The sequence below is a fragment of the Panulirus ornatus genome, chromosome 18, assembly GCF_036320965.1.
Source record: "Panulirus ornatus isolate Po-2019 chromosome 18, ASM3632096v1, whole genome shotgun sequence".
In the NCBI taxonomy this organism is placed as follows: Eukaryota; Metazoa; Arthropoda; class Malacostraca; order Decapoda; family Palinuridae; genus Panulirus; species Panulirus ornatus.
Window position 1 is genome coordinate 231898 of NC_092241.1, and position 27949 is coordinate 259846.

Below are 27949 nucleotides of genomic sequence, written 5' to 3' on the forward strand. Positions count from 1 at the left end.
ATAACCTTGCTCTTATTCACATTTCCTCTTAACTTTCTTCTTTCACACACTTTACCAAACTCAGTCACCAGCTTCTGCAGTTTCTCACATGAATAAGCCACCAGCGCTGTATCATCAGCGAACAACAACTGACTCACTTCCCAAGCTCTCTCATCCACAACAGACTTCATACTTGCCCCTCTTTCCAAAACTCTTGCATTCACCTCCCTAACAACCCCATCCATAAACAAATTAAACACCCATGGAGACGTCACACACCCCTCCCTGCAAACTTACATTCACTGAGAACCAATCTCTTTCCTCTCTTCCTACACGTACACATGCCTTACATCCTCGATAAAAACTTTTCACTGCTTCTAACAACTTGCCTCCCACACCATATATTCTTAATACCTTCCACAGAGCATCTCTATCAACTCTATCATATGCCTTCTCCAGATCCATAAATGCTACATACAAATCCATTTGCTTTTCTAATTATTTCTCACATACATTCTTCAAAGCAAACACCTGATCCACACATCCTCTACCACTTTTGAAACCACACTGCTCTTCCCCAATATGATGCTCTGTACATGCCTTCACCCTCTCAATCAATACCCTCCCATATAATTTACCAGGAATACTCAACAAACTTATACCTCTGTAATTTGAGCACTCACTCTTATCCCCTTTGCCTTTGTACAATGGCACTATGCACGCATTCCGCCAATCCTCAGGCACCTCACCATGAGTCATACATACATTAAATAACCTTACCAACCAGTCAACAACACAGTCACCCCCTTTTTTAATAAATTCCACTGCAATACCATCTAAACCTGCTGCCTTGCCGGCTTTCATCTTCCGCAAAGCTTTTACTACCCCTTCTCTGTTTACCAAATCATTTTCCCTAACCCTCTCACTTTGCACACCACCTCGACCAAAACACCATATATCTGCTACTCTATCATCAAACACATTCAACAAACCTTCAAAATACTCACTCCATCTCTTTCTCACATCACCACTACTTGTTTTCACCTCCCCATTTGCGCCCTTCACTGAAGTTCCCATTTGCTTCCTTGTCTTACACACTTTATTTACCTTCTTCCAGAACATCTCTTTATTTTCCCTAAAATTTAATGATACTCTCTCACCCCAACTCTCATTTGCCCTCTTTTTCACCTCTTGCACCTTTCTTTTGACCTCCTTTCTCTTTCTTTTATACATCTCCCACTCAATTGCATTTTTTCCCTTCAAAAATCGTCCAAATGCCTCTCTCTTCTCTTTCACTAATAATCTTACTTCTTCATCCCACCACTCACTACTCTTTCTAATTAACCCACCTCCCACTCTTCTCATGCAACAAGCATCTTTTTCGCAATCCATTTCATTTCAAGCTAGAAGTTTCAGTTTTCTAAATTATGTTTGAAGGAATAGTGGTTCCAACAATGTTGTATGGTTGCGAGGCGTGGGCTATGGATAGAGTTGTGCGCAGGAGGATGGATGTGCTGGAAATGAGATGTTTGAGGACAATGTGTGATGTGAGGTGGTTTGATCGAGTAAGTAAAGTAAGGGTAAGAGAGATGTGTGGAAATAAAAAGAGCGTGGTTGAGAGAGCAGAAGAGGGTGTTTTGAAATGGTTTGGGCACATGGAGAGAATGAGTGAGGAAAGATTGACCAAGAGGATATATGTGTCGGAGGTGGAGGGAACGAGAAGTGGGAGACCAAATTGGAGGTGGAAAGATGAAGTGAAAAAGATTTTGTGTGATCGGGGCCTGAACATGCAGGAGGGTGAAAGGAGGGCAAAGAATAGAGTGAATTGGATCGATGTGGTATAACGGGGTTGACGTGCTGTCAGTGGATTGAATCAGGGCATGTGAAGCGTCTGGGGTAAACCATGCAAAGCTGTGTAGGTATGTATATTTGCGTGTGTGGACGTATGTATATACATGTGTATAGGGGTGGGTTGGGCCATTTCTTTCGTCTGTTTTCTTGCGCTACCTCGCAAACGCGGGAGACAGCGACAAAGCAAAAAAAAAGAAAAAAAAAATATTATCCCTGGGGATAGGGGTGAAAGAATACTTCCCACGCATTCCTCGCGTGTCGTAGAAGGCGACTAGAGGGGACGGGAGCGGGGGGCCAGAAATCCTCCCCTCCTTGTATTTTTTAACTTTCTAAAATGGGAAACAGAAGAAGGAGTCACGCGGGGAGTGCTCATCCTCCTCGAAGGCTCAGACTGGGGTGTCTAAATGTGTATGGATGTAACCAAGATGTGAAAAAAGGAGAAATAGGTAGTATGTTTGAGGAAAGGAACCTGGATGTTTTGGCTCTGATTGAAACGAAGCTCAAGGGTAAAGGGGAAGAGTGGTTTGTTAATGTCTTGGGAGTAAAGTCAGGGGTTAGTGAGAGGACAAGAGCAAGGGAAGGAGTGGCAGTACTCCTGAAACAGGAGTTGTGGGAGTATGTGATAGAATGTAAGAGAGTAAATTCTTGATTAATATGGTAAAAACTGAAAGTTGATGGACAGAGATGGGTGATTATTGGTGCATATGCACCTGGGCATGAGAAGAAAGATCATGAGAGGCAAGTGTTTTGGGAGCAGCTGAATGAGTGTGTTAGTGGTTTTGATGCACGAGACCGGGTTATAGTGATGGGTGATTTGAATGCAAAGGTGAGTAATGTGGCAGTTGAGGGAATAATTGGTATACATGGGGTGTTCAGTGTTGTAAATGGAGATGGTGAAGAGCTTGTAGATTTATGTGCTGAAATAGGACTGGTGATTGGGAATACCTGGTTTAAAAAGCGAGATATACATAAGTATACGTATGAAAGTAGGAGAGATGGCCAGAGAGCGTTATTGGATTACGTGTTAATTGACAAGCGCGCGAAAGAGAGACTTTTGGATGTAAATGTGCTGAGAGGTGCAACTGGAGGGATGTCTGATTATTATCTTGTGGAGATTAAGGTGAAGATTTGTATGGGTTTTCAGAAAAGAAGAGTGAATGTTGGGGTGAAGAGGGTGGTGAGAGTAAGTGAGCTTGGGAAGGAGACTTGTGTGAGGAAGCACCAGGAGAGACTGAGTACAGAATGGAAAAAGGTGAGAACAATGGAAGTAAGGGGAGTGGGGGAGGAATGGGATGTATTTAGGGAATCAGTGATATATATATATATATATATATATATATATATATATATATATATATATATATATATATATATCCATGGGGAGAGGGGAGAAAGAATACTTCCCATGTATTCCCTGCGTGTTGTATAAGGCAACTAAAAGGGGAGGGAGCGGGGGGCTGGAAATCCTCCCCTCTCATTATTTTTTTTTAATTTTCCAAAAGACGGAACAGAGAAAGGGCCCAGGTGAGGATATTCCCTCAAAGGCCCAGTTCTCTGTTCTTAACGCTACCTCGCTAACGCGGGAAATAGCGAATAGTTTCAAAAAAAATATATATATATATATATATATATATATATATATATATATATATATATATATATTTGTTATTTATTTTGCTTTGGCACTGTCTCCTGCGTTAGCGTGGTAGCGCAAGGAAACAGACGAAAAAATGGCCCAACCCGCCCAATTACACATGTATATACATACATGTCCACACACGCACAGTATACATTCCTATACATATCAATGTACACATATATATACACACACAGACATATACATATATACACATGTACATAATTCATACTATCTGCCTCTATTTGTTCCCATCGCCACCTCGCCACACATGGAATAACATCCCCCTCCCCTTCATGTGTGCGAGGTAGCGCTATGAAAAACACCAAAGGCCCCATTCGTTCACACTCAGTCTCTAGCTGTCATGTAATAATGCACCGAAACCACAGCTCCTTTTCCACATCCAGGCCCCACACACTTTGCATGGTCTACCCCAGACGCTTCACATGCCCTGGTTCAATCCATTGACAGCACTTCGACCCCGGTATACCATTGTTCCAATTCACTCTATTCCTTGCACGCGTTTCACCCTCCTGCATGTTCAGGCCCCGATCACTCAAAATCTTTTTCACTCCATCTTTCCACCTCCAATTTGGTCTCTCACTTCTCCTCGTTCCCTCCACCTCTGACACATATATCCTCTTGGTCAATCTTTCCCCACTTATTCTCTCCATGTGACCAAACCATTTCAAAACACCCTCTTCTGCTCTCTCAACCACACTCTTTTTCTTTCCACACATCTCTCTCACCCTTACATTACTTACTCGATCAAACCACCTCACACCATATATTGTCCTCAAACATCTCATTTCCAGCACATCCACCCTCCTGCGCACAACTCTATCCATAGCCCACGCCTCGCAACCATACAACATTGTTGGAACCACTATTCCTTCAAACATACCCATTTTGCTTTTCAAGATAATGTTCTCGACTTCCAAGCATTCTTCAAGGCTCCCAGAATTTTCGCCCCCTCCCCAACCCTATGATTCACTTCCGCTTCCATGGTTCCATCCGCTGCCACATCCACTCCCAGATATCTAACACACTTCACTTCCTCCAGCTTTTCTCCATTCAAACTTACCTCCCAATTGACTTGACCCTCAACCCTACTGTACCTCATTACCTTGCTCTTATTCACATTTACTCTTAACTTTCTTCTTTCACACACTTTACCAAACTCAGTCACCAGCTTCTGCAGTTTCTTACATGAATCAGCCACCAGCTCCGTATCATCATCGAACAACAATTGACTCACTTCCCAAGCTCTCTCTTCCACAACAGACTGCATTCTTGCCCCTCTTTCCAAAACTCTTGCATTCACCTCCCTAACAACCCCATCCATAAACAAATTAAACAACCATGGAGACATCACACACCCCTGCCGCAAACCTACATTCACTGAGAACCAATCACTTTCCTCTCTTCCTACACCTACACATGCCTTACATCCTTGATAAAAACTTTTCACTGCTTCTAACAACTTGCCTCCCACACCATATATTCTTAATACCTTCCACAGAGCATCTCTATCAACTCTATCATATGCCTTCTCCAGATCCATAAATGCTACATACAAATCCATTTGTTTTTCTAAGTATTTCTCGCATACATTCTTCAAAGCAAACACCTGATCCACACATCCTCTACCACTTCTGAAACCACACTGCTCTTCCCCAATCTAATGCTCTTTACATGCCTTCACCCTCTCAACCAATACCGTCCCATATACTTACAAGGAATACTCAACAAACTTATACCTCTGTAATTTGAGCACTCACTCTTATCCCCTTTGCCTTTGTACAAAGGCACTATGCAAGCATTCCGCCAATCCTCAGGCAGCTCACCATGAATCATACATACATTAAATAACCTTACCAACCAGTCAACAATACAGTCACCCCCTTTTTTAATAAATTCCACTGCAATGCCATCCAAACCTGCTGCTTTACCAGCTTTCATCTTCCGTAAAGCTTTTACTACCTCTTCTCTATTTACCAAATAATTTTCCCTAACCCTCTCACTTTGCACACCACCTCGACCAAGACACCCCACATCTGCCACTCTATCATCAAACACATTCAACAAACCTTCAAAATACTCACTCCATCTCCTTCTCACATCACCACTACTTGTTATCACCTCCCCATTAGCCCCCTTCACTGAAGTTCCCATTTGCTCCCTTGTCTTACGCACTTTATTTACCTCCTTCCAAAACATCTTTTTATTTGATTTGTTAAGGTTTTGTAGAGGTTTTCAGAAAAGAAGAGAGAATGTTGGGTTGAAGAGAGTGGTGAGAGTAAGTGAGCTTGAGAAGGACACTTGTGTGAGGAAGTACCAGGATAGACTCGGTACAGAATTGAAAACGTGAGAAAAAAGGAGGTAAGGGGAGTGGGGGAGGAACAGGATGTATTTAGGGAAGCAGTGATGGCGTGCAAAAAAGATACTTGTGGCATGAGAAGCGTGGGAGGTGGACAGATTAGAAAGAGTAGTGAGTGGTGGGATGAAGAAGTAAGATTATTAGTGAAAGAGAAGAGAGAAGCTTTGGACGATTTTTGCAGGGAAATAATGCAAATGAGTGGGAGATGTATAAAAGAAAGAGACAGGAGGTCAAGAGAAAGGTGCAAGAGGTGAAAAAGAGGGCAAATGAGAGTTGGGGTGAGAGAGTATCATTAAATTTTAGGGAGAATAAAAAGATGTTTTAGAAGGAGGCAAATAAAGTGCGTAAGACAAGGGAACAAATGGGAACATCAGTGAAGGGGGCTAATGGGGAGGTGATAACAAGTAGTGGTGATGTGAGAAGGAGATGGAGTGAGTATTTTGAAGGTTTGTTGAATGTGTTTGATGATAGAGTGGCAGATATAGGGTGTTTTGGTCGAAGTGGTGTACAAAGTGATTGGGTTAGGGAAAATGATTTGGTAAACAGAGAAGAGGTAGTAAAAGCTTTGTGGATGATGAAAGCTGGCAAGGTGGCGGGTTTGGATGGTATTGCCGTGGAATTTATTAAAAAAGGTGGTGACTGTATTGTTGACTGGTTGGTAAGGTTATTTGATGTATATATGATTCATGGTGTGCCTGAGGATTGCAGAATTCTTTCATAGTGCCATAGTACAAAGGCAAAGGGGATAAGAGTGAGTGCTCAAATTACAGAAGTATAAGTTTGTTGAGTATTCCTGGTAAATTATGTGTGAGGGTATTGATTATGAGGGTGAAACCATGTACAGAGCATCAGATTGGGGAAGAGCAGTGTGGTTTCAGAAGTGGTAGAGGATGTGTGGATCAGGTGTTTGCTTTGAAGAATGTATGTGAGAAATACTTAGAAAAGCAAATGGATTTGTATGTACCATTTATGGATCTGGAGAAGCAATATGATAGAGTTGATAGAGATGCTATGTGAAAGGTATTAAGAATATATGGTGTGGGAGGCAAGTTGTTAGAAGCAGTGAAAAGTTTTCATCGAGGATGTAAGGCATGTGTATGTGTAGGAAGAGAGGAAAGTGATTGATTCTCAGTGAATGTAGGTTTGCGACAGGGGTGTGTGATGTCTCCATGGTTGTTTAATTTCTTTATGGATGGGATTGTTAGGGAGGTGAATGCAAAAGTTTTGGAAAAGGGGGCAAGTATGCAGTCTGTTGTGGATGAGAGAGCTTGGTAAGTGAGTCAGTTGTTGTTCGCTGATGATACAGCGCTGGTGGCTTATTCATGTGAGAAACTGCAGAAGCTGGTGACCGAGTTTGGTAAAGTGTGTGAAAGAAGAAAGTTAAGAGTAAATGTGAATAAGAGCAAGGTTATTAGGTACAGTAGGATTGAGGGTCAAGTCAATTGGGAGGTAAGTTTGAATGGAGAAAAACTGGAGGAAGTAAAGTGTTTTAGATACCTGGGAGTGGATTTGGCAGCGGTTGGAACCATGGAAGCGGAAGTGAATCATAGGGTGGGGGAAGGGGCAAAAATTCTGGTAGTGTTGAAGAATGTGTGAAAGTTGAGAAAATAATCTCGGAGCAAAAATGGGTATGTTTGAAGGAATAGTGGTTCCAACAATGTTGTATGGTTGCGAGGCGTCGGCTATGGATAGATTTGTGCGCAGGAGGGTGGATGTGCTGGAAATGAGATGTTTGAGGACAATATGTGGTGTGAGGTGGTTTGATCGAGTAAGTAATGTAAGAATAAGAGAGATGTGTGGTAATAAAAAGAGTGTGGTTGAAAGAGCAGAAGAGGGTGTTTTGAAATAGTTTGGTCACATGAAGAGAATGAGTGAGGAAAGATTGACCAAGAGGATATATGTGTCAGAGGTGGAGGGAACGAGGAGAAGTGGGAGACCTAATTGGAGGTGGAAAGATGGAGTGAAAAAGACTTTGAGTGATCGGGGCCTGAACATGCACGAGGGTGAAAGGCATGCAAGGAATAGAGTGAATTGGAACGATGTGGTATACCGGGGTCGACATGTTGTCAATGGATTATACAAGGGCATGTGAAGCGTCTGGGGTAAACCATGGAAAGTTCTCTGGGGCCTGGATATTGAAAGGAGCTGTTGTTTTGTTGCATTATTACATAACAGCTAGAGACTGAGTGTGAACGAATAGGGCCTTTGTTGTCTTACTAGTGCTACCTTGTGCACATGAGGAGGGAGGGGTTGTTATTACATGTGTGGCGGGGTGGCGACGGGAATGAATAAAGGCAGACAGTATGAATTATGTACATGTGTATATATGTATGTGTCTCTGTGTGTATATATATGTATACGTTGAGATGTATAGGTATGTACATTTGCGTGTGTGGACGTGTATGTATATACATGTGTATGTGGGTGGGTTGGGCCATTCTTTCGTCTGTTTCCTTGCGTTACCTCGCTAACGCGGAAGACAGCAACAAAGCAAAATAAAATATGAATAAAATCGATCGAGTATGTAACGTAAGCGTAAGAGAGATATGTGGAAATAAAAAGAGCATGGTTGAGAGAGCAGAAGAGGGTGTTTTGAAATGGTTTGGGCACATGGAGAAAATGAGTGCGGAAAGATTGACCAAGAATATATATGTGTCGGAGGTGGAGGGAACGAGGAGAAGTGGGAGACCAAATAGGAGGTGGAAAGATGGGGTGAAAAAGATTTTGTGTGATCAGGGCCTGAACATGCAGGAGGGTGAAAGAAGGGCGAGGAATAGAGTGAATTGAATCGATGTGGTATACCGGGGTTGACATGCTGTCAGTGGATTGAATAAGGGCAAGTGAAGCATATGGGGTAAACCATGGAAAGCTGTGTAGGTATGTATATTTTCCTGTGTGGACGTATGTATATACATGTGTATGGGGGTGGGTTGGGCCATTTCTTTCATCTGTTTCCTTGCGCTACCTCGCAAACGCGGGAGACAGCGACAAAGCAAAATAAATAAAAAAAAAAAAAATATATATATATATATATATATATATATATATTTTTTTTTTTTTTTTTTTTTTTTTTTTATACTTTGTCGCTGTGTCCCGCGTTTGCGAGGTAGCGCAAGGAAACAGACGAAAGAAATGGCCCAACCCCCCCCCCCCATACACATGTACATACACACGTCCAGACACGCAAATATACATACCTACACAGCTTTCCATGGTTTACCCCAGACGCTTCACATGCCTTGCTTCAATCCACTGACAGCACGTCAACCCCTGTATACCACATGACTCCAATTCACTCTATTTCTTGCCCTCCTTTCACCCTCCTGCATGTTCAGGCCCCGATCACACAAAATCTTTTTCACTCCATCTTTCCACCTCCAATTTGGTCTCCCTCTTCTCCTCGTTCCCTCCACCTCCGACACATATATCCTCTTGGTCAATCTCTCCTCACTCATTCTCTCCATGTGCCCAAACCATTTCAAAACACCCTCTTCTGCTCTCTCGACCACGCTCTTTTTATTTCCACACATCTCTCTTACCCTTACGTTACTTACTCGATCAAACCACCTCACACCACACATTGTCCTCAAACATCTCATTTCCAGCACATCCATCCTCCTGCGCACATCTCTATCCATAGCCCACGCCTCGCAACCATACAGCATTGTTGGAACCACTATTCCCTCAAACATACCCATTTTTGCTTTCCGAGATAATGTTCTCGACTTCCACACATTTTTCAAGGCTCCCAAAATTTTCGCCCCCTCCCCCACCCTATGATCCACTTCCGCTTCCATGGTTCCATCCGCTGACAGATCCACTCCCAGATATCTAAAACACTTCACTTCCTCCAGTTTTTCTCCATTCAAACTCACCTCCCAATTGACTTGACCCTCACCCCTACTGTACCTAATAACCTTGCTCTTATTCACATTTACTCTCAACTTTCTTCTTCCACACACTTTACCAAACTCAGTCACCAGCTTCTGCAGTTTCTCACATGAATCAGCCACCAGCGCTGTATCATCAGCGAACAACAATTGACTCACTTCCCAAGCTCTCTCATCCCCAACAGACTTCATACTTGCCCCTCTTTCCAGGACTCTTGCATTCACCTCCTTTACAACCCCATCCATAAACAAATTAAACAACCATGGAGACATCACACACCCCTGCCGCAAACCTACATTCACTGAGAACCAATCACTTTCCTCTCTTCCTACACGTACACATGCCTTACATCCTCGATAAAAACTTTTCACTGCTTCTAACAACTTGCCTCCCACACCATATATTCTTAATACCTTCCACAGAGCATCTCTATCAACTCTATCATATGCCTTCTCCAGATCCATAAATGCTACATACAAATCCATTTGCTTTTCTAAGTATTTCTCACATACATTCTTCAAAGCAAACACCTGATCCACACATCCTCTACCACTTCTGAAACCGCACTGCTCTTCCCCAATCTGATGCTCTGTACATGCCTTCACCCTCTCAATCAATACCCTCCCATATAATTTACCAGGAATACTCAACAAACTTATACCTCTGTAATTTGAGCACTCACTCTTATCCCCTTTGCCTTTGTACAATGGCACTATGCACGCATTCCGCCAATCCTCAGGCACCTCACCATGAGTCATACATACATTAAATAACCTTACCAACCAATCAACAATACAGTCACCCCCTTTCTTAATAAATTCCACTGCAATACCATCCAAACCTGCTGCCTTGCCGGCTTTCATCTTCCGCAAAGCTTTTACTACCTCTTCTCTGTTTATCAAATCATTTTCCCTAACCCTCTCACTTTGCACACCACCTCGACCAAAACACCCTATATCTGCCACTCTGTCATCAGACACATTCAACAAACCTTCAAAATACTCATTCCATCTCCTTCTCACATCACCGCTACTTGTTATCACCTCCCCATTTACGCCCTTCACTGAAGTTCCCATTTGCTCCCTTGTCTTACGCACCCTATTTACCTCCTTCCAGAACATCTTTTTATTCTCCCTAAAATTTACTGATAGTCTCTCACCCCAACTCTCATATATATATATATATATATATATATATATATATATATATATATATATATATATATATATATATATATATATATATATATATATTATCCCTTGGGATAGGGGAGAAAGAATACTTCCCATGTATTCCATGCGTGTCGTAGAAGGCGACTAAAAGGGAAGGGAGCGGGGGGCTGGAAATCCTCCCCTCTTGTTTTTTTTTTTGTTTTTCTCAAAGAAGGAACAGAGAAAGGGGCCAGATGAGGATATTCCCTCAAAGGCCCAGTCCTCTGTTCTTAACGCTACCTCGCTAACACGGGAAATGGCGAATAGTATGAAAGAAGAAAATATATATATATATATATATATATATATATATATATATATATATATATATATATATATATATATATGCCATTCTGTACTCAGTCTCTCCTGGTACTTCCTCACACGAGTCTCCTTCCCAAGCTGACTTACTCTCACCACCCTCTTCACCCCAAAATTCACTCTTCTTTTCTGAAAACCCATACAAATCTTCACCTTAGCCTCCACAAGATGATGAAAAATGGAAAAAGGTGAGAACAATGGAAGTAAGGGGAGTGGGGGAGGAATGGGATGTATTTAGGGAATCAGTGATCGATTGCGCAAAAGATGCTTCTGGCATGAGAAGAGTGGGAGGTGGGTTGATTAGAAAGGCTAGTAAGTGGTGGGATGAAGAAGTAAGATTATTAGTGAAAGAGAAGAGAGAGGCATTTGGACAATTTTTGCAGGGAAAAAATGCAGTTGAGTGGGAGATGTATAAAAGAAAGAGACAGGAGGTCAAGAGAAAGGTGTAAGAGGTGAAAAAGAGGGCAAATGAGAGTTGGGGTGAGAGAGTATCATTAAATTTTAGGGAGAATAAAAAGATGTTCTGGAAGGAGGTAAATAAAGTGCGTAAGACAAGGGAGCAAATGGGAACTTCAGTGAAGGGCGCAAATGGGGAGGTGATAACAAGTAGTGGTGATGTGAGAAGGAGATGGAGTGAGTATTTTGAAGGTTTGTTGAATGTGTTTGATGATAGAGTGGCAGATATAGGGCTTTTTGGTCGAGGTGGTGTGCAAAGTGAGAGGGTTAGGGAAAATGATTTGGTAAACAGAAAAGAGGTAGTAAAAGCTTTGCGGAAGATGAAAGCCGGCAAGGCAGCAGGTTTGGATGGTATTGCAGTGGAATTTATTAAAGAAGGGGGTGACTGTATGTTTGACTGGTTGGTAAGGTTATTTAATGTATGTATGACTCATGGTGAGGTGCCTGAGGATTGGCGGAATGCGTGCATAGTGCCATTGTACAAAGGCAAAGGGGATAAGAGTGAGTGCTCAAATTTCAGAGGTATAAGTTTGTTGAGTATTCCTGGTAAATTATATGGGAGGGTATTGATTGAGAGGGTGAAGGCATGTACAGAGCATCATATTTGGGAAGAGCAGTGTGGTTTCAGAAGTGGTAGAGGATGTGTGGATCAGGTGTTTGCTTTGAAGAATGTATGTGAGAAATACTTAGAAAAGCAAATGGATTTGTATGTAGCATTTATGGATCTGGAGAAGGCATATGATAGAGTTGATAGAGATGCTCTGTGGAAGGTATTAAGAATATATGTGGGAGTCAAGTTGTTAGAAGCAGTGAAAAGTTTTTATCGGGGATGTAAGGCATGTGTACGTGTAGGAAGAGAGGAAAGTGATTGGTTCTCAGTGAATGTAGGTTTGCGGCAGGGGTGTGTGATGTCTCCATGGTTGTTTAATTTGTTTATCGATGGAGTTGTTATGGAGGTGAATGCAAGAGTTTTGGAAAGAGGGGCAAGTATGAAGTCTGTTGGGGATGAGAGAACTTAGGAAGTGAGTCAGTTGTTGTTCGCTGATGATACAGCGCTGGTGGCTTATTCATGTGAGAAACTGCAGAAGCTGGTGACTGAGTTTGGTAAAGTGTGTGAAAGAAGAAAGTTAAGAGTAAATGTGACAGCGACAAAGTAAAAAAAAAGAAAAAAAAAATGAATATATATATTATCCTTGGGGATAGGGGATTAAGAATACTTCCCACGTATTCCCTGTGTGTCGTAGAAGGCGACTAAAAGGGAAGGGAGCGGGAGGCTGGAAATCCTCTCCTCTCGTTTTTTTTCTTTTTTTTTTTTTTCCCCCAAAAGAAGGAACAGAGGGGGGGCCAGGTGAGGATATTCCATCAAGGCCCAGTCCTCTGTTCTTAACGCTATATATATATATATATATATATATATATATATATATATATATATATATATATATATGTTCCCTGGGGATAGGGGAGAAAGAATACTTCCCACGTATTCCTTGCGTGTCGTAGAAGGCGACTAAAAGGGAAGGGAGCGGGGGGCTGGAAATCCTCCCCTCTCGTTTTTTTTTTTTTTAATTTTCCAAAAGAAGGAACAGAGAAGAGGGCCAGGTGAGGATATTCCCTCAAAGGCCCAGTCCTCTGTTCTTAACGCTACCTCGCTATCGCGGGAAATGGCGAATAGTATGAAAAAAAAAAAAAAAATATATATATATATATATATATATATATATATATATATATATATATATATATATATATATATATATTTTTTTTTTTTTATACTTTGTCGCTGTCTCCCGCGTTTGCGAGGTAGCGCAAGGAAACAGACGAAAGAAATGGCCCAACCCCCCCCCCATACACATGTATATACATACGTCCACACACGCAAATATACATACCTACACAGCTTTCCATGGTTTACCCCAGACGCTTCACATGCCTTGATTCAATCCACTGACAGCACGTCAACCCCGGTATACCACATCGCTCCAATTCACTCTATTCCTTGCCCTCCTTTCACCCTCCTGCATGTTCAGGCCCCGATCACACAAAATCTTTTTCACTCCATCTTTCCACCTCCAATTTGGTCTCCCTCTTCTCCTTGCTCCCTCCACCTCCAACACATATATCCTCTTGGTCAATCTTTCCTCACTCATCCTCTCCATGTGCCCAAACCACTTCAAAACACCCTCTTCTGCTCTCTCAACCACGCTCTTTTTATTTCCACACATCTCTCTTACCCTTACGTTACTCACTCGATCAAACCACCTCACACCACACATTGTCCTCAAACATCTCATTTCCAGCACATCCATCCTCCTGCGCACAACTCTATCCATAGCCCACGCCTCGCAACCATACAACATTGTTGGAACCACTATTCCTTCAAACATACCCATTTTTGCTTTCCGAGATAATGTTCTCGACTTCCACACATTCTTCAAGGCCCCCAGAATTTTCGCCCCCTCCCCCACCCTATGATCCACTTCCGCTTCCATGGTTCCATCTGCTGCCAGATCCACTCCCAGATATCTAAAACACTTCACTTCCTCCAGTTTTTCTCTGTTCAAACTCACCTCCCAATTGACTCGACCCTCAACCCTACTGTACCTAATAACCTTGCTCTTATTCACATTTACTCTTAACTTTCTTCTTCCACACACTTTACCAAACTCAGTCACCAGTCATTATTTATTTATGTTTATTTATTTTGCTTTGTCGCTGTCTCTCGCGTTAGCGAGGTAGTGCAAGGAAACAGACGAAAGAATGGCCCAACCCACCAACATACACATGTATATACATACACGTCCACACACGCACAATATACATACCTATACATCTCAATGTACACATATATACACACACAGACATATACATAAAATACACACGTACATAATTTATACTGTCTGCCTTTGTTTGCTCCCATCGCCACCCCGCCACACATGGAATAACAACCCCCTCCCCCCTCATGTGTGCGAGATAGTGCTAGGAAAGACACCAAAGGCCCCATTCGTTCACACTCAGTCTCTAGCTGTCATGTAATAATGCACCGAAACCACTGCTCCCTTTCCACATCCAGGCCCCACACACCTTCCATGGTTCACCCCAGACACTTCACATGCCCTGGTTCAATCCATTGACAGCACATCGACCCCAGTATACCACATCGTTCCAATTCACTCTATTCCTTGCACGCCTTTCACCCTCCTGCATGTTCAGGCCCCGATCACTCAAAATCTTTTTCACTCCATCTTTCCACCTCCAATTTGGTTTCCCACTTCTCCTCGTTCCCTCCACCTCTGACACATATATCCTCTTGGTCAATCTTTCCCCACTCATTCTCTCCATGTGACCAAACCATTTCAAAACACCCTCTTCTGCTCTCTCAACCACACTCTTTTTATTTCCACACATCTCTCTCACCCTTACATTACTTACTCGATCAAACCACCTCACACCACATATTGTCCTCAAACATCTCATTTCCAGCACATCTACCCTCCTGCGCACAACTCTATCCATAGCCCATGCCTCGCAACCATACAACATTGTTGGAACCACTATTCCTTCAAACATACCCATTTTTGCTTTTACGAGATAATGTTCTCGATTTCCAAACATTCTTCAAGGCTCCCAGAACCTTCGCCCCCTCCCCCACCCTATGATTCACTTCCGTTTCCATGGTTCCATTTGCTGCCAGATCCACTCCCAGATATCTAAAACACTTTACTTCCTCCAGTTTTTCTCCATTCAAACGTACCTCCCAATTTACTTGACCCTCAACCATACTGTACCTAATATATTAACCTTGCTCTTATTCACATTTACTCTTAACTTTCTTCTTTCACACACTTTACCAAACTCAGTCACCAGCTTCTGCAGTTTCTTACATGAATCAGCCACCAGCGCTGTATCATCAGCGAACAACAACTGACTCACTTCCCAAGCTCTCTCATCCAGAACAGACTGCATACTTGCCCCTCTTTTCTAAACTCTTGCATTCACCTCCCTAACAACCCCATCCATAAACCTACGTTCACTGAGAACCAATCACTTTCCTCTCTTCCCGCACGTATACATGCCTTACATCCTCGATAAAAACTTTTAACTGCTTCGAACAACTTGCCTCCCACACCATATATTCTTAAAACCTTCCACAGAGCATCTCTATCAACTCTATCATATGCCTTCTCCAGATCCATAAATGCTACATACAAATCCATTTTTTTTTTCTAAGTATTTCTCACATACATTCTTCAAAGCAAACACCTGATCCACACATCCTCTACCACTTCTGAAACCACACTGCTCTTCCCCAATCTGATGCTCTGTACACGCCTTCACCCTCTCAATCAATACCCTCCCATATAATTTACCTGCAATACTCAACAAACTTATACCTCTGTAATTTGAGCACTCACTCTTATCCCCTTTGCCTCTGTATAATGGCAATGTGCAAGCATTCCGCCAATCCTCAGGCACCTCACCATGAATCATACATACATTAAATAACCTTACCAACCAGTCAACAATACAGTCACCCCCTTTTTTAATAAATTCCACTGCAATACCATCCAAACCTGCTGCTTTGCCGGCTTTCATCTTCCGTAAAGCTTTCACTACCTCTTCTCTATTTACCAAGTCGTTTTCCCCAACCCTCTCACCTTGCACACCACCCTCGACCAAGACACCCTCTATCTGCCACTCTATCATCAAACACATTCAACAAACCTTCAAAATACTCACTCCATCTCCTCACATCACCACTACTTGTTATCACCTCCCCATTAGCCCCCTTCACTGAAGTTCCCTAACCCTCTCACCTTGCACACCACCTCGACCAAGACACCCTTTATCTGCCACTCTATCATCAAACACATTCAACAAACCTTCAAAATACTCACTCCATCTCCTCACATCACCACTACTTGTTATCACCTCCCCATTAGCCCCCTTCACTGAAGTTCCCATTTGCTCCCTCGTCTCACGCACCTCATTTACCCCCTTCCAAAACATCTTTTTATTCTCCCTGAAATAATTTAATGGTACTCCCTCACCCCAACTCTCATCTGCCCCCTCTTTCACCTCTTGCACCTTTCTCTTGACCTCCTGCCTCTTTCTTTTATACCTCTCCCACTCATTTGCACCTCTTCCCTGCAAAAATCGTTCAAATGCCTCTCTCTTCTCCTTCACCAACAATCTTACTTCTTCATTCCACCACTCACCATCTCTTCCAATCAACCCACCTCCCATGCTTCTCATGGCACAAGCATTCCTTGCACAAGCCATCACTGCTTCCCCAAATACATCCCATTCCTCCCCCACTCCCCCTACCTCCTCCGCTCTCACCTTTCTCCATTCTGTACTCAGTCTCTCCTGGTACTTCCTCACACAAGTCTCCTTCCCAAGCTCACTCACTCTCACCACTCTCTTCACCCCAACATTCTCTCTTCTTTTCTGAAAACCCCCACAAATCTTCACCTTCGCTTCCACAAGATAATGATCAGACATCCCTCCAGTTGCACCTCTCAGCACATTAACATCCAAAAGTCTCTCTTTCATGCATCTATCAATTAACACGTAATCCAATAACGCTCTCTAGCCATCTCTCCTACTTACATACATATACTTATGTATATCTCGCTTTTTAAACCAGGTATTCCCAATCACCAGTCCTTTTTCATCACATAGATCTACAAGCTCTTCACCATTTCCATTTACAACACTGAACACTCCATGTATACCAATTATTCCCTCAACTGCCACATTACTCACCTTTGCATTCAAATCACTCATCACTATAACCCGGTCTTGTGCATCAAAACCACTAACACACTCATTCCGCTGCTCCCAAAACACTTGCCTCTCATGATCTTTCTTCTCATGCCCAGGTGCATATGCACCAATAATCACCCATCTCTCTCCATCAACTTTCAGTTTTACCCATATCAATATAGAATTTACTTTCTTACACTCTATCACATGCTCCCACAACTCCTGATTCAGGAGCAGTGCTACTCCTTCCCCTGCTCTTGTCCTCTCACCAACCCCTGACTCCACTCACAAGACATTCCCAAACCACTCTTCCCCTTTACCCTTTAGCTTCGTTTCACTCAGAGCCAAAACATCCAGGTTCCCCTCCTCAAACACACTACCCATCTCTCCTTTTTTCTCATCTTGGTTACATCCACACACATTTAGATACCCCAATCTGAGCCTTCGAGGAGGTTGAGCACTCCTCGCGTGACTCCCTCTTCTGTTTCCCCTTTTAGAAATATATATATATATATATATATATATATATATATATATATATATATATATATATCTTTCATACTATTCGCCATTTCCCGCATTAGCGAGGTAGCATTGAGAACAGAGGACTGGGCCCTTGAGGGAATATCCTCACCTGGGCCACTTCTCTGTTCCCTCTTTTGGAAAAAAAAAAAAAAAAAAAAAAAAAAAAGTGAGAGGGGAGGATTTCCAGCCCCCCACTCCCTCCCCTTTTAGTCGCCTTCTACGACACGCAGGGAATACGTGGGAAGTATTCTTTCTCCCCTATCCCCAGGGATAATATATATATATATATATATATATATATATATATATATATGAAGTCTGTTGGGGATGAGAGAGCTTGGGAAGTGAGTCAGTTGTTGTTCGCTGATGATACAGCGCTGGTGGCTGATTCATGTGAGAAACTGCAGAAGCTGGTGACTGAGTTTGGTAAAGTGTGTGGAAGAGGAAAGTTAAGAGTAAATGTGAATAAGAGCAAGGTTATTAGGTACAGTAGGGTGGAGGGTCAAGTCAATTGGGAGGTGAGTTTGAATGGAGAAAAACTGGAGGAAGTGAAGTGTTTTAGATATCTGGGAGTGGATCTGGCAGCGGATGGAAACATGGAAGCGGAAGTGGATCATAGGGTGGGGGAGGGGGCGAAAATTCTGGGGGCCTTGAAGAATGTGTGGAAGTCAAGAACATTATCTCGGAAAGCAAAAATGGGTATGTTTGAAGGAATAGTGGTTCCAACAATGTTGTATGGTTGCGAGGCGTGGGCTATGGATAGAGTTGTGCGCAGGAGGATGGATGTGCTGGAAATGAGATGTTTGAGGACAATGTGTGGTGTGAGGTGGTTTGATCGAGTGAGTAACGTAAGGGTAAGAGAGATGTGTGGAAACAAAAAGAGCGTGGTTGAGAGAGCAGAAGAGGGTGTTTTGAAGTGGTTTGGGCACATGGAGAGGATGAGTGAGGAAAGATTGACCAAGAGGATATATGTGTCGGAGGTGGAGGGAGCAAGGAGAAGAGGGAGACCAAATTGGAGGTGGAAAGATGGAGTGAAAAAGATTTTGTGTGATCGGGGCCTGAACATGCAGGAGGGTGAAAGGAGGGCAAGGAATAGAGTGAATTGGAGCGATGTGGTATACCGGGGTTGACGTGCTGTCGGTGGATTGAATCAAGGCATGTGAAGCGTCTGGGGTAAACCATGGAAAGCTGTGTAGGTATGTATATTTGCGTGTGTGGACGTATGTATATACATGTGTATGGGGGGGGTTGGGCCATTTCTTTCGTCTGTTTCCTTGCGCTACCTCGCAAACGCGGGAGACAGCGACAAAGTATAAAAAAAAAAAAAATATATATATATATATATATATATATATATATATATATATATATATATATATATTATCCCTGGGGATAGGGGAGAAAGAATACTTCCCACGTATTCCCTGCGTGTCGTAGAAGGCGACTAAAAGGGAAGGGATCGGGGGGCTGGAAATCCTCCCCTCTCGTTTTTTTTTTTTTTTTTTTTTTTTTTTTTTTTTTTTTTTTCCCCCAAAAGAAGGAACAGAGAAGAGGTTCAGGAGAGGATATTCCCTCAAAGGCCCAGTCCTCTGTTCTTAACGCTACCTCGCTATCGCGGGAAATAGTGAATAGTATGGAAAAAAAAAATATATATATATATATATATATATATTATCCCTTGGGATAGGGGATTAAGAATACTTCCCACGTATTCCCTGCGTGTCGTAGAAGGCGACTAAAAGGGGAGGGAGCGGGGGGCTGGAAATTCTCCCCTCTCATCTTTTTTTTTTAATTTTCCAAAAGAAGGAACAGAGGGGGCCATATATATACATATATGGTAGCGCAAGGAAACAGACGAAAGAAATGGCCCAACCCACCCCCATACACATGTATATACATACACATCCACACACGCAAATATACATACCTACACAGCTTTCCATGGTTTACCCCAGACTTTTCACATGCCCTGATTCAATCCACTGACAGCACGTCAACCCCGGTATACCACATCGATCCAATTCACTCTATTCCTTGCCCTCCTTTCACCCTCCTGCATGTTCAGGCCCCGATCACACAAAATCTTTTTCACTCCATCTTTCCACCTCCTTGGTCTCCCACTTCTCTTCGTTCCCTCCACCTCCGACACACATATCCTCTTGGTCAATCTTTCCTCACTCATTCTCTCCATGTGCCCAAACCATTTCAAAACACCCTCTTCTGCTCTCTCAACCACACTCTTTTTATTTCCACACATCTCTCTTACCCTTACGTTACTTACTCAGTCAAACCACACCACACATTGTCCTCAAACATCTCATTTCCAGCACATCCACCCTCCTGCGCACAACTCTATCCATAGCCTATGCCTCGCAACCATACAAAATTGTTGGAACTACTATTCCTTCAAACATACCCATTTTTGCTTTCTGAGATAATGTTCTCGACTTCCACACATTCTTCAAGGCTCCCAGGATTTTCGCCCCCTCCCCCACCCTATGATCCACTTCCGCTTCCATGGTTCCATCCGCTGCCAGATCCACTCCCAGATATCTAAAACACTTTACTTCCTCCAGTTTTTCTCCATTCAAACTTACCTCCCAATTGACTTGACCCTCAACCCTACTGTACCTAATAACCTTGCTCTTATTCACATTTACTCTTAACTTTCTTCTTTCACACACTTTACCAAACTCAGTCACCAGCTTCTGCAGTTTCTCACATGAATCAGCCACCAGCGCTGTATCATCAGCGAACAACAACTGACTCACTTCCCAAGCTCTCTCATCCACAACAGACTTCATACTTGCCCCTCTTTCCAAAACTCTTGCATTCACCTCCCTAACAACCCCATCCATAAACAAATTAAACAACCATGGAGACATCACACACCCCTGCCGCAAACCTACATTCACTGAGAACCAATCACTTTCCTCTCTTCCTACACGTACACATGCCTTACAACCTCGATAAAAACTTTTCACTGCTTCTAACGATTTGCCTCCCACACCATATATTCTTAATACCTTCCACAGAGCATCTCTATCAACTCTATCATATGCCTTCTCCAGATCCATAAATGCTACATACAAATCCATTTGCTTTTCTAAGTATTTCTCACATACATTCTTCAAAGCAAACACCTGATCCACACATCTTCTACCACATCTGAAACCACACTGCTCTTCCCCAGTCTGATGCTCTGTACATGCCTTCACCCTCTCAATCAATACCCTCCCATATAATTTACCAGGAATACTCAACAAACTTATACCTCTGAAATTTGAGCACTCACTCTTATCCCCTTTGCCTTTGTACAATGGCACTATGCACGCATTCCGCCAATCCTCAGGCACCTCACCATGAGTCATACATACATTAAATAACCTTACCAACCAGTCAATAATACAGTCACCCCCTTTTTTAATAAATTCCACTGCAATACCATCCAAACCTGCTGCCTTGCCGGCTTTCATCTTCCGCAAAGCTTTTACTACCTCTTCTCTGTTTACCAAATCATTTTCCCTAACCCTCTCACTTTGCACACCACCTCGACCAAAACACCCTTTACGCGGGAGACAGCGACAAAGCAAAAAAAAAAAAAGAAATATATATATATATATATATATATATATATATATATATATATATATATATATATATATATATATTATATTTTTTTTTATAATACTTTGTCGCTGTCTCCCGCGTTTGCGAGGTAGCGCAAGGAAACAGACGAAAGAAATGGCCCAACCCCCCCCCATACACATGTATATACATACGTCCACACACGCAAATATACATACCTACACAGCTTTCCATGGTTTACCCCAGACGCTTCACATGCCCTGCTTCAATCCACTGACAGCACGTCGACCCCGGTATACCACATCGCTCCAATTCACTCTATTCCTTGCCCTCCTTTCACCCTCCTGCATGTTCAGGCCCCGATCACACAAAATCTTTTTCACTCCATCTTTCCACCTCCAATTTGGTCTCCCTCTTCTCCTTGTTCCCTCCACCTCCGACACATATATCCTCTTGGTCAATCTTTCCTCACTCATCCTCTCCATGTGCCCAAACCACTTCAAAACACCCTCTTCTGCTCTCTCAACCACGCTCTTTTTATTTCCACACATCTCTCTTACCCTTACGTTACTCACTCGATCAAACCACCTCACACCACACATTGTCCTCAAACATCTCATTTCCAGCACATCCATCCTCCTGCGCACAACTCTATCCATAGCCCACGCCTCACAACCATACAACATTGTTGGAACCACTATTCCTTCAAACATACCCATTTTTGCTTTCCGAGATAAAGTTCTCGACTTCCACACATTCTTCAAGGCCCCCAGGATTTTCGCCCCCTCCCCCACCCTATGATCCACTTCCGCTTCCATGGTTCCATCCGCTGCCAGATCCACTCCCAGATATCTAAAACACTTCACTTCCTCCAGTTTTTCTCCATTCAAACTCACCTCCCAATTGACTTGACCCTCAACCCTACTGTACCTAATAACCTTGCTCTTATTCACATTTACTCTTAACTTTCTTCTTCCACACACTTTTCCAAACTCAGTCACCAGCTTCTGCAGTTTCTCACATGAATCAGCCACCAGCGCTGTATCATCAGCGAACAACAACTGACTCACTTCCCAAGCTCTCTTATCCCCAACAGACTTCATACTTGCCCCTCTTTCCAAGACTCTTGCATTTACCTCCCTAACAACCCCATCCATAAACAAATTAAACAACCATGGAGACATCACACACCCCTGCCGCAAACCTACATTCACTGAGAACCAATCACTTTCCTCTCTTCCTACACGTACACATGCCTTACATCCTCGATAAAAACTTTTCACTGCTTCTAACCACTTTCCTCCCACACCATATATTCTTAATACCTTCCACAGAGCATCTCTATCAACTCTATCATATGCCTTCTCCAGATCCATAAATGCTACATACAAATCCATTTGCTTTTCTAAGTATTTCTCACATACATTCTTCAAAGCAAACACCTGATCCACACATCCTCTACCACTTCTGAAACCACACTGCTCTTCCCCAATCTGATGCTCTGTACATGCCTTCACCCTCTCAATCAATACCCTCCCATATAATTTACCAGGAATACTCAACAAACTTATACCTCTGTAATTTGAGCACTCACTCTTATCCCCTTTGCCTTTGTACAATGGCACTATGCACGCATTCCGCCAATCCTCAGGCACCTCACCATGAGTCATACATACATTAAATAACCTTACCAACCAGTCAACAATACAGTCACCCCCTTTTTTAATAAATTCCACTGCAATACCATCCAAACCTGCTGCCTTGCCGGCTTTCATCTTCCGCAAAGCTTTCACTACCTCTTCTCTGTTTACCAAATCATTTTCCCTAACCCTCTCACTTTGCACACCACCTCGACCAAAACACCCTATATCTGCCACTCTATCATCAAACACATTCAACAAACCTTCAAAATACTCACTCCATCTTCTCACATCACCACTACTTGTTATCACCTCCCCACTTGCGCCCCTCACCGAAGTTCCCATTTGCTCCCTTGTCTTACGCACTTTATTTACCTCCTTCCAGAACATCTTTTTATTCTCCCTAAAATTTAATGATACTCTCTCACCCCAACTCTCATTTGCCCTTTTTTTCACCTCTTGCACCTTTCTCTTGACCTCCTGTCTCTTTCTTTTACACATCTCCCACTCAATTGCATTTTTTCCCTGCAAAAATCGTCCAAATGCCTCTCTCTTCTCTTTCACTAATACTCTTACTTCTTCATCCCAACACTCACTACCCTTTCTAATCAACCCACCTCCCACTCTTCTCATGCCACAAGCATCTTTTGCACAATCCATCACTGATTCCCTAAATACATCCCATTCCTCCCCCACTCCCCTTACTTCCATTGTTCTCACCTTTTTCCATTCTGTACTCAGTCTCTCCTGGTACTTCCTCACACAGGTCTCCTTCTCAAGCTCACTTACTCTCACCACCCTCTTCACCCCAACATTCACTCTTCTTTTCTGAAAACCCATACAAATCTTCACCTTAGCCTCCACAAGATAATGATCAGACATCCCTCCAGTTGCACCTCTCAGCACATTAACATCCAAAAGTCTCTCTTTCGCACGCCTGTCAATTAACACATAATCCAATAACGCTCTCTGGCCATCTCTCCTACTTAAATAAGTATACTTATGTATATCTCGCTTTTTAAACCAGGTATTCCCAATCATCAGTCCTTTTTCAGCACATAAATCTACAAGCTCTTCACCATTTCCATTTACAACACTGAACACCCCATGTATACCAATTATTCCCTCAACTGCCACATTACTCACCTTTGCATTCAAATCACCCATCACTATGACCCGGTCTCGTGCATCAAAACCACTAACAGACTCATTCAGCTGCTCCCAAAACACTTGCCTCTCTTGATCTTTCTTCTCATGCCCAGGTGCATATGCACCAATAATCACCCACCTCTCTCCATCAACTTTCAGTTTTACCCATATTAATCGAGAATTTACTTTCTTACACTCTATCACATACTCCCACAACTCCTGTTTCAGGAGTATTGCTACTCCTTCCCTTGCTCTTGTCCTCTCACTAACCCCTGACTTTACTCCCCAGACATTCCCAAACCACTCTTCCCCTTTACCCTTGAGCTTCGTTTCACTCAGAGCCAAAACATCCAGGTTCCTTTCCTCAAACATACTACCTATCTCTCCTTTTTTCACATCTTGGTTACATCCATACACATTTAGGCACCCCACTCTGAGCCTTCGAGGAGGATGAGCACTCCCCGCGTGTCTCCTTCTTCTGTTTCCCATTTTAGAAAGTTAATATAATATATATATATATATATATATATATATATATATATATATATATATATATATATATATATATATATCTTTCTTTCTTTTAAACTATTCGCCATTTCCCGCATTAACGAGGTAGCGTGACATGGGAAACAGCGATTACGTATAATAATGATGATAATAATAGTAATTTATATAATGAAATGAAATGGAGTGCTTGAGAACAATGTGTGGTGTGAGTGTTATGATTATTGAATAAAGTCACAATTCTGAAATAATAGAAACAGTGTGTTTATAACTTGAGGGAGACTGAGAGAGAAACAAAGGGGACTTTCACTATGCTACCAAAAACAAGTGCGATATGAAATGCACATGATTCAGCGTTTGAGATCTTTGAATTTTCACTTAGATTATTAATTAATGTACAGTATTATTATTTGTCCATTGAATCCCAAATCTGTTATATTGTGTCTTTTAAATTGAGGGTTTGCTGTAGATAGATAGATGGTTTAGTATGTCATCTCACATTGCCTCTTTACTTTCAGACAAGTTGACACCAGTGAAGAATATGATCCTCTTGACATCCATGAAAGAGATGAAGAAGAAAGATACTTTGATGATGATGATGAGCAAGAGGAAACTCTTTGTGACTCAAGGAGGTGTTGTAATGATAACAGTGAAGATGTTGACATGGAAAATAATGAACAAGAGTTACATTTAAGACACTTACTGGGGGTGTCCAGTGATATGTTGGAAAATCATGATCCTCAAGCAAATAATAGTGAAAAAGACACTCATGAAAGTCACATAAAAACTATGGAGGTAGATCCTGTTGACCAGTGTTTGTTGTATGCTACTGGGACAGGCATAGATTCTGAAACTTGAAGCACTGAATAAAATTATTTTATTTGTTTTATCAGAGTGTGGTGGTAACTTCAAAGGAATAAGACACATTAAGTCATCCAGATGAATGTAAATTTCTTCCCACTGGTGTTTTGACAGGATGAAGAATGCTCCCAAGTTACTGTGTATATATGTTTCCCTTTCAAAGGATAATACTGTCTATGCCAATCTCTGGTACTAATGTTCTCCAGATTAGTAACAAGTGCCCACTATTAGTTTGTGAAGGTCTTTTTGTATATGCCGATAACTTTTGGCCTTGAAATCTAATGATTAAAAGGCAATTATGTGTATATAATGGTGAATATAACATTTATGGAATTACTTGAAAATAACTTAGTTTTGTAGCTGCTGTCAAAGAATGAAATGGGCAGATTCAGTGATAAGTTGTTTTTTAAAGTAGGTAAGAGGAAAATGTCTAATGTAAAGGCAGGTAATTGCAAAGGTATTTTGCATGTGAGTTTTCCTCAAGTTTACTTTACAAATTTTACTGATAGGTTTTAGCAACCTAAGTAGTATTTTGTACTATGAGTACAAAATGGGACCCTTATAATGCAGTTCCCTTATGGCAGGCATAACAGCTAATCTTTCATGAATTATTCATGACTTTATATTTCTATCTGTTTTAAGGTAGTCAGGTTATAGATTTGAGACAAATAATGCAGCCAAAGCTCACTAATCCACACACTTTGGGACCAAACAGTTTGGATCCCTGAAAAAAAATTTTGCTGGAAAAAACTGTTGTCTCGAAACAAAAGTGAGCCAAAAACAGGCACCATTCCACTTTTGTGATGCCTGAACCTCTCATACACCACTTTGTCACCCTCTCCTAAACCTTGCTTGATGCACCTATTGTCATCCTCTGCAAACCTTGTTCAGTGCACTTAAGTACCCTTGGCCATTGCCTTCTTTCCTTCTCAGCACCATATTTTAGAATCTTGTCATGATGCCTCTTGCCATAATTAACTGTTGCATTTATAACACCATGCTGAAACATTCTTGTGTAATTTTTGTAGTTTTCTCATACTTATTTTCTATTTCCTACATTAAGAAGGTAGTACTTAAAACAGACAAAGAAGCGGCCTCTTTTGCACACACCCACTATTTGCTGTTATGTGTAGTTCACTGAAAATCAAAGCCCCAAAGGCCCTACAGATGTTTTCATGGTTTCCCCTCACCACTTCATGTGCCCTATTTCAGCCCATTGACAGCACATTGCCCTTGTAAGCCACATTCTCCAATATGCTCTATCTGTTGCATGCCTTTCACACTCCTGCACGTTCAGGCTTAAAAAATTCAAACATTTTTCAGTCTGTCCTTCCATCTTCATTTTGAACTCCCCCTGTTCCTTGTTTCCTTTACTTCCAACATCCTCTCTTCATGCATCCTCTTAATATGCCCTCATCAGCTGTTTCATACTTACTCTTTTACTACCACATCTTTCTCTTACCCTATCATTTCTTATTCAGTCTACCCTTCTCATACTACATTCATCCCCTTACGTACTTTGTCATTTAAGGCTCACACCTAACATCCATACAACTCCATCAGGGCTACTATACTCTCAAACATACCCATCTTTGCTGTCAAAGACAATGACCTATCTTTCCACACATTCCTCATTGCACTCAGGACCTTAACCCCCTCACCCACCCTATGGCTCACCTCATCTCCCATGGTTCTGTTCACTGTCCTGTCCAATTCCAAATATCAGAAACACTTCACTTCCTCCAAGTTCTTTCATTCAAACTCACACTCCACCTAACCTGTCTCTTTCTACTGCCAGTTCTGTTGACCTTGATTTTCTTCACATTTTCTCTCAACTTTTTCCTTCCTGATATGCTCCCAATATTTCAGCTGTAAACCTTCAACTGCATGGATTATTGAGCTGTACAGACTTTTAAAATTAAAATTTTAAGCTTTGATTTCATTTCTTTTTAGATCTTAGGCACCATTAAGAAAAATGTGTGTTACATAGTAATATATTTTGTAAATAAGAGATATACAGCACAATATTGTACATTGATTTTTTGACCCACAGTCACATTAGTATGATATTTCTAAAAACTTCATAGAAATATGTGAATAGAATGCACTTTTATTCAATACCTACACATCAGAAATGATACAGATATGAATACATAAAAGAGTGATCTGTCTTCAGTGCATTGTA

At 41.9% G+C, this 27949-nt stretch overlaps 1 protein-coding gene across 4 annotated transcripts in view; it reads left to right on the forward strand.

Annotated features, from left to right (window-relative positions):
* LOC139754949 (coiled-coil domain-containing protein 97) overlaps positions 1-27865 on the forward strand; it is a 154649-nt gene extending 126784 nt beyond the window's left edge. For all 4 annotated transcript variants that reach the window (XM_071672770.1, XM_071672769.1, XM_071672768.1 and 1 more), the window contains one exon: positions 25422-27865. In XM_071672770.1, coding sequence (XP_071528871.1) covers positions 25422-25761 — 340 coding nt within the window. In that variant the 3' untranslated portion in view covers positions 25762-27865. The remainder of the gene's footprint in view (positions 1-25421) is intronic.
* The last annotated feature ends 84 nt before the right edge of the window (positions 27866-27949 follow it).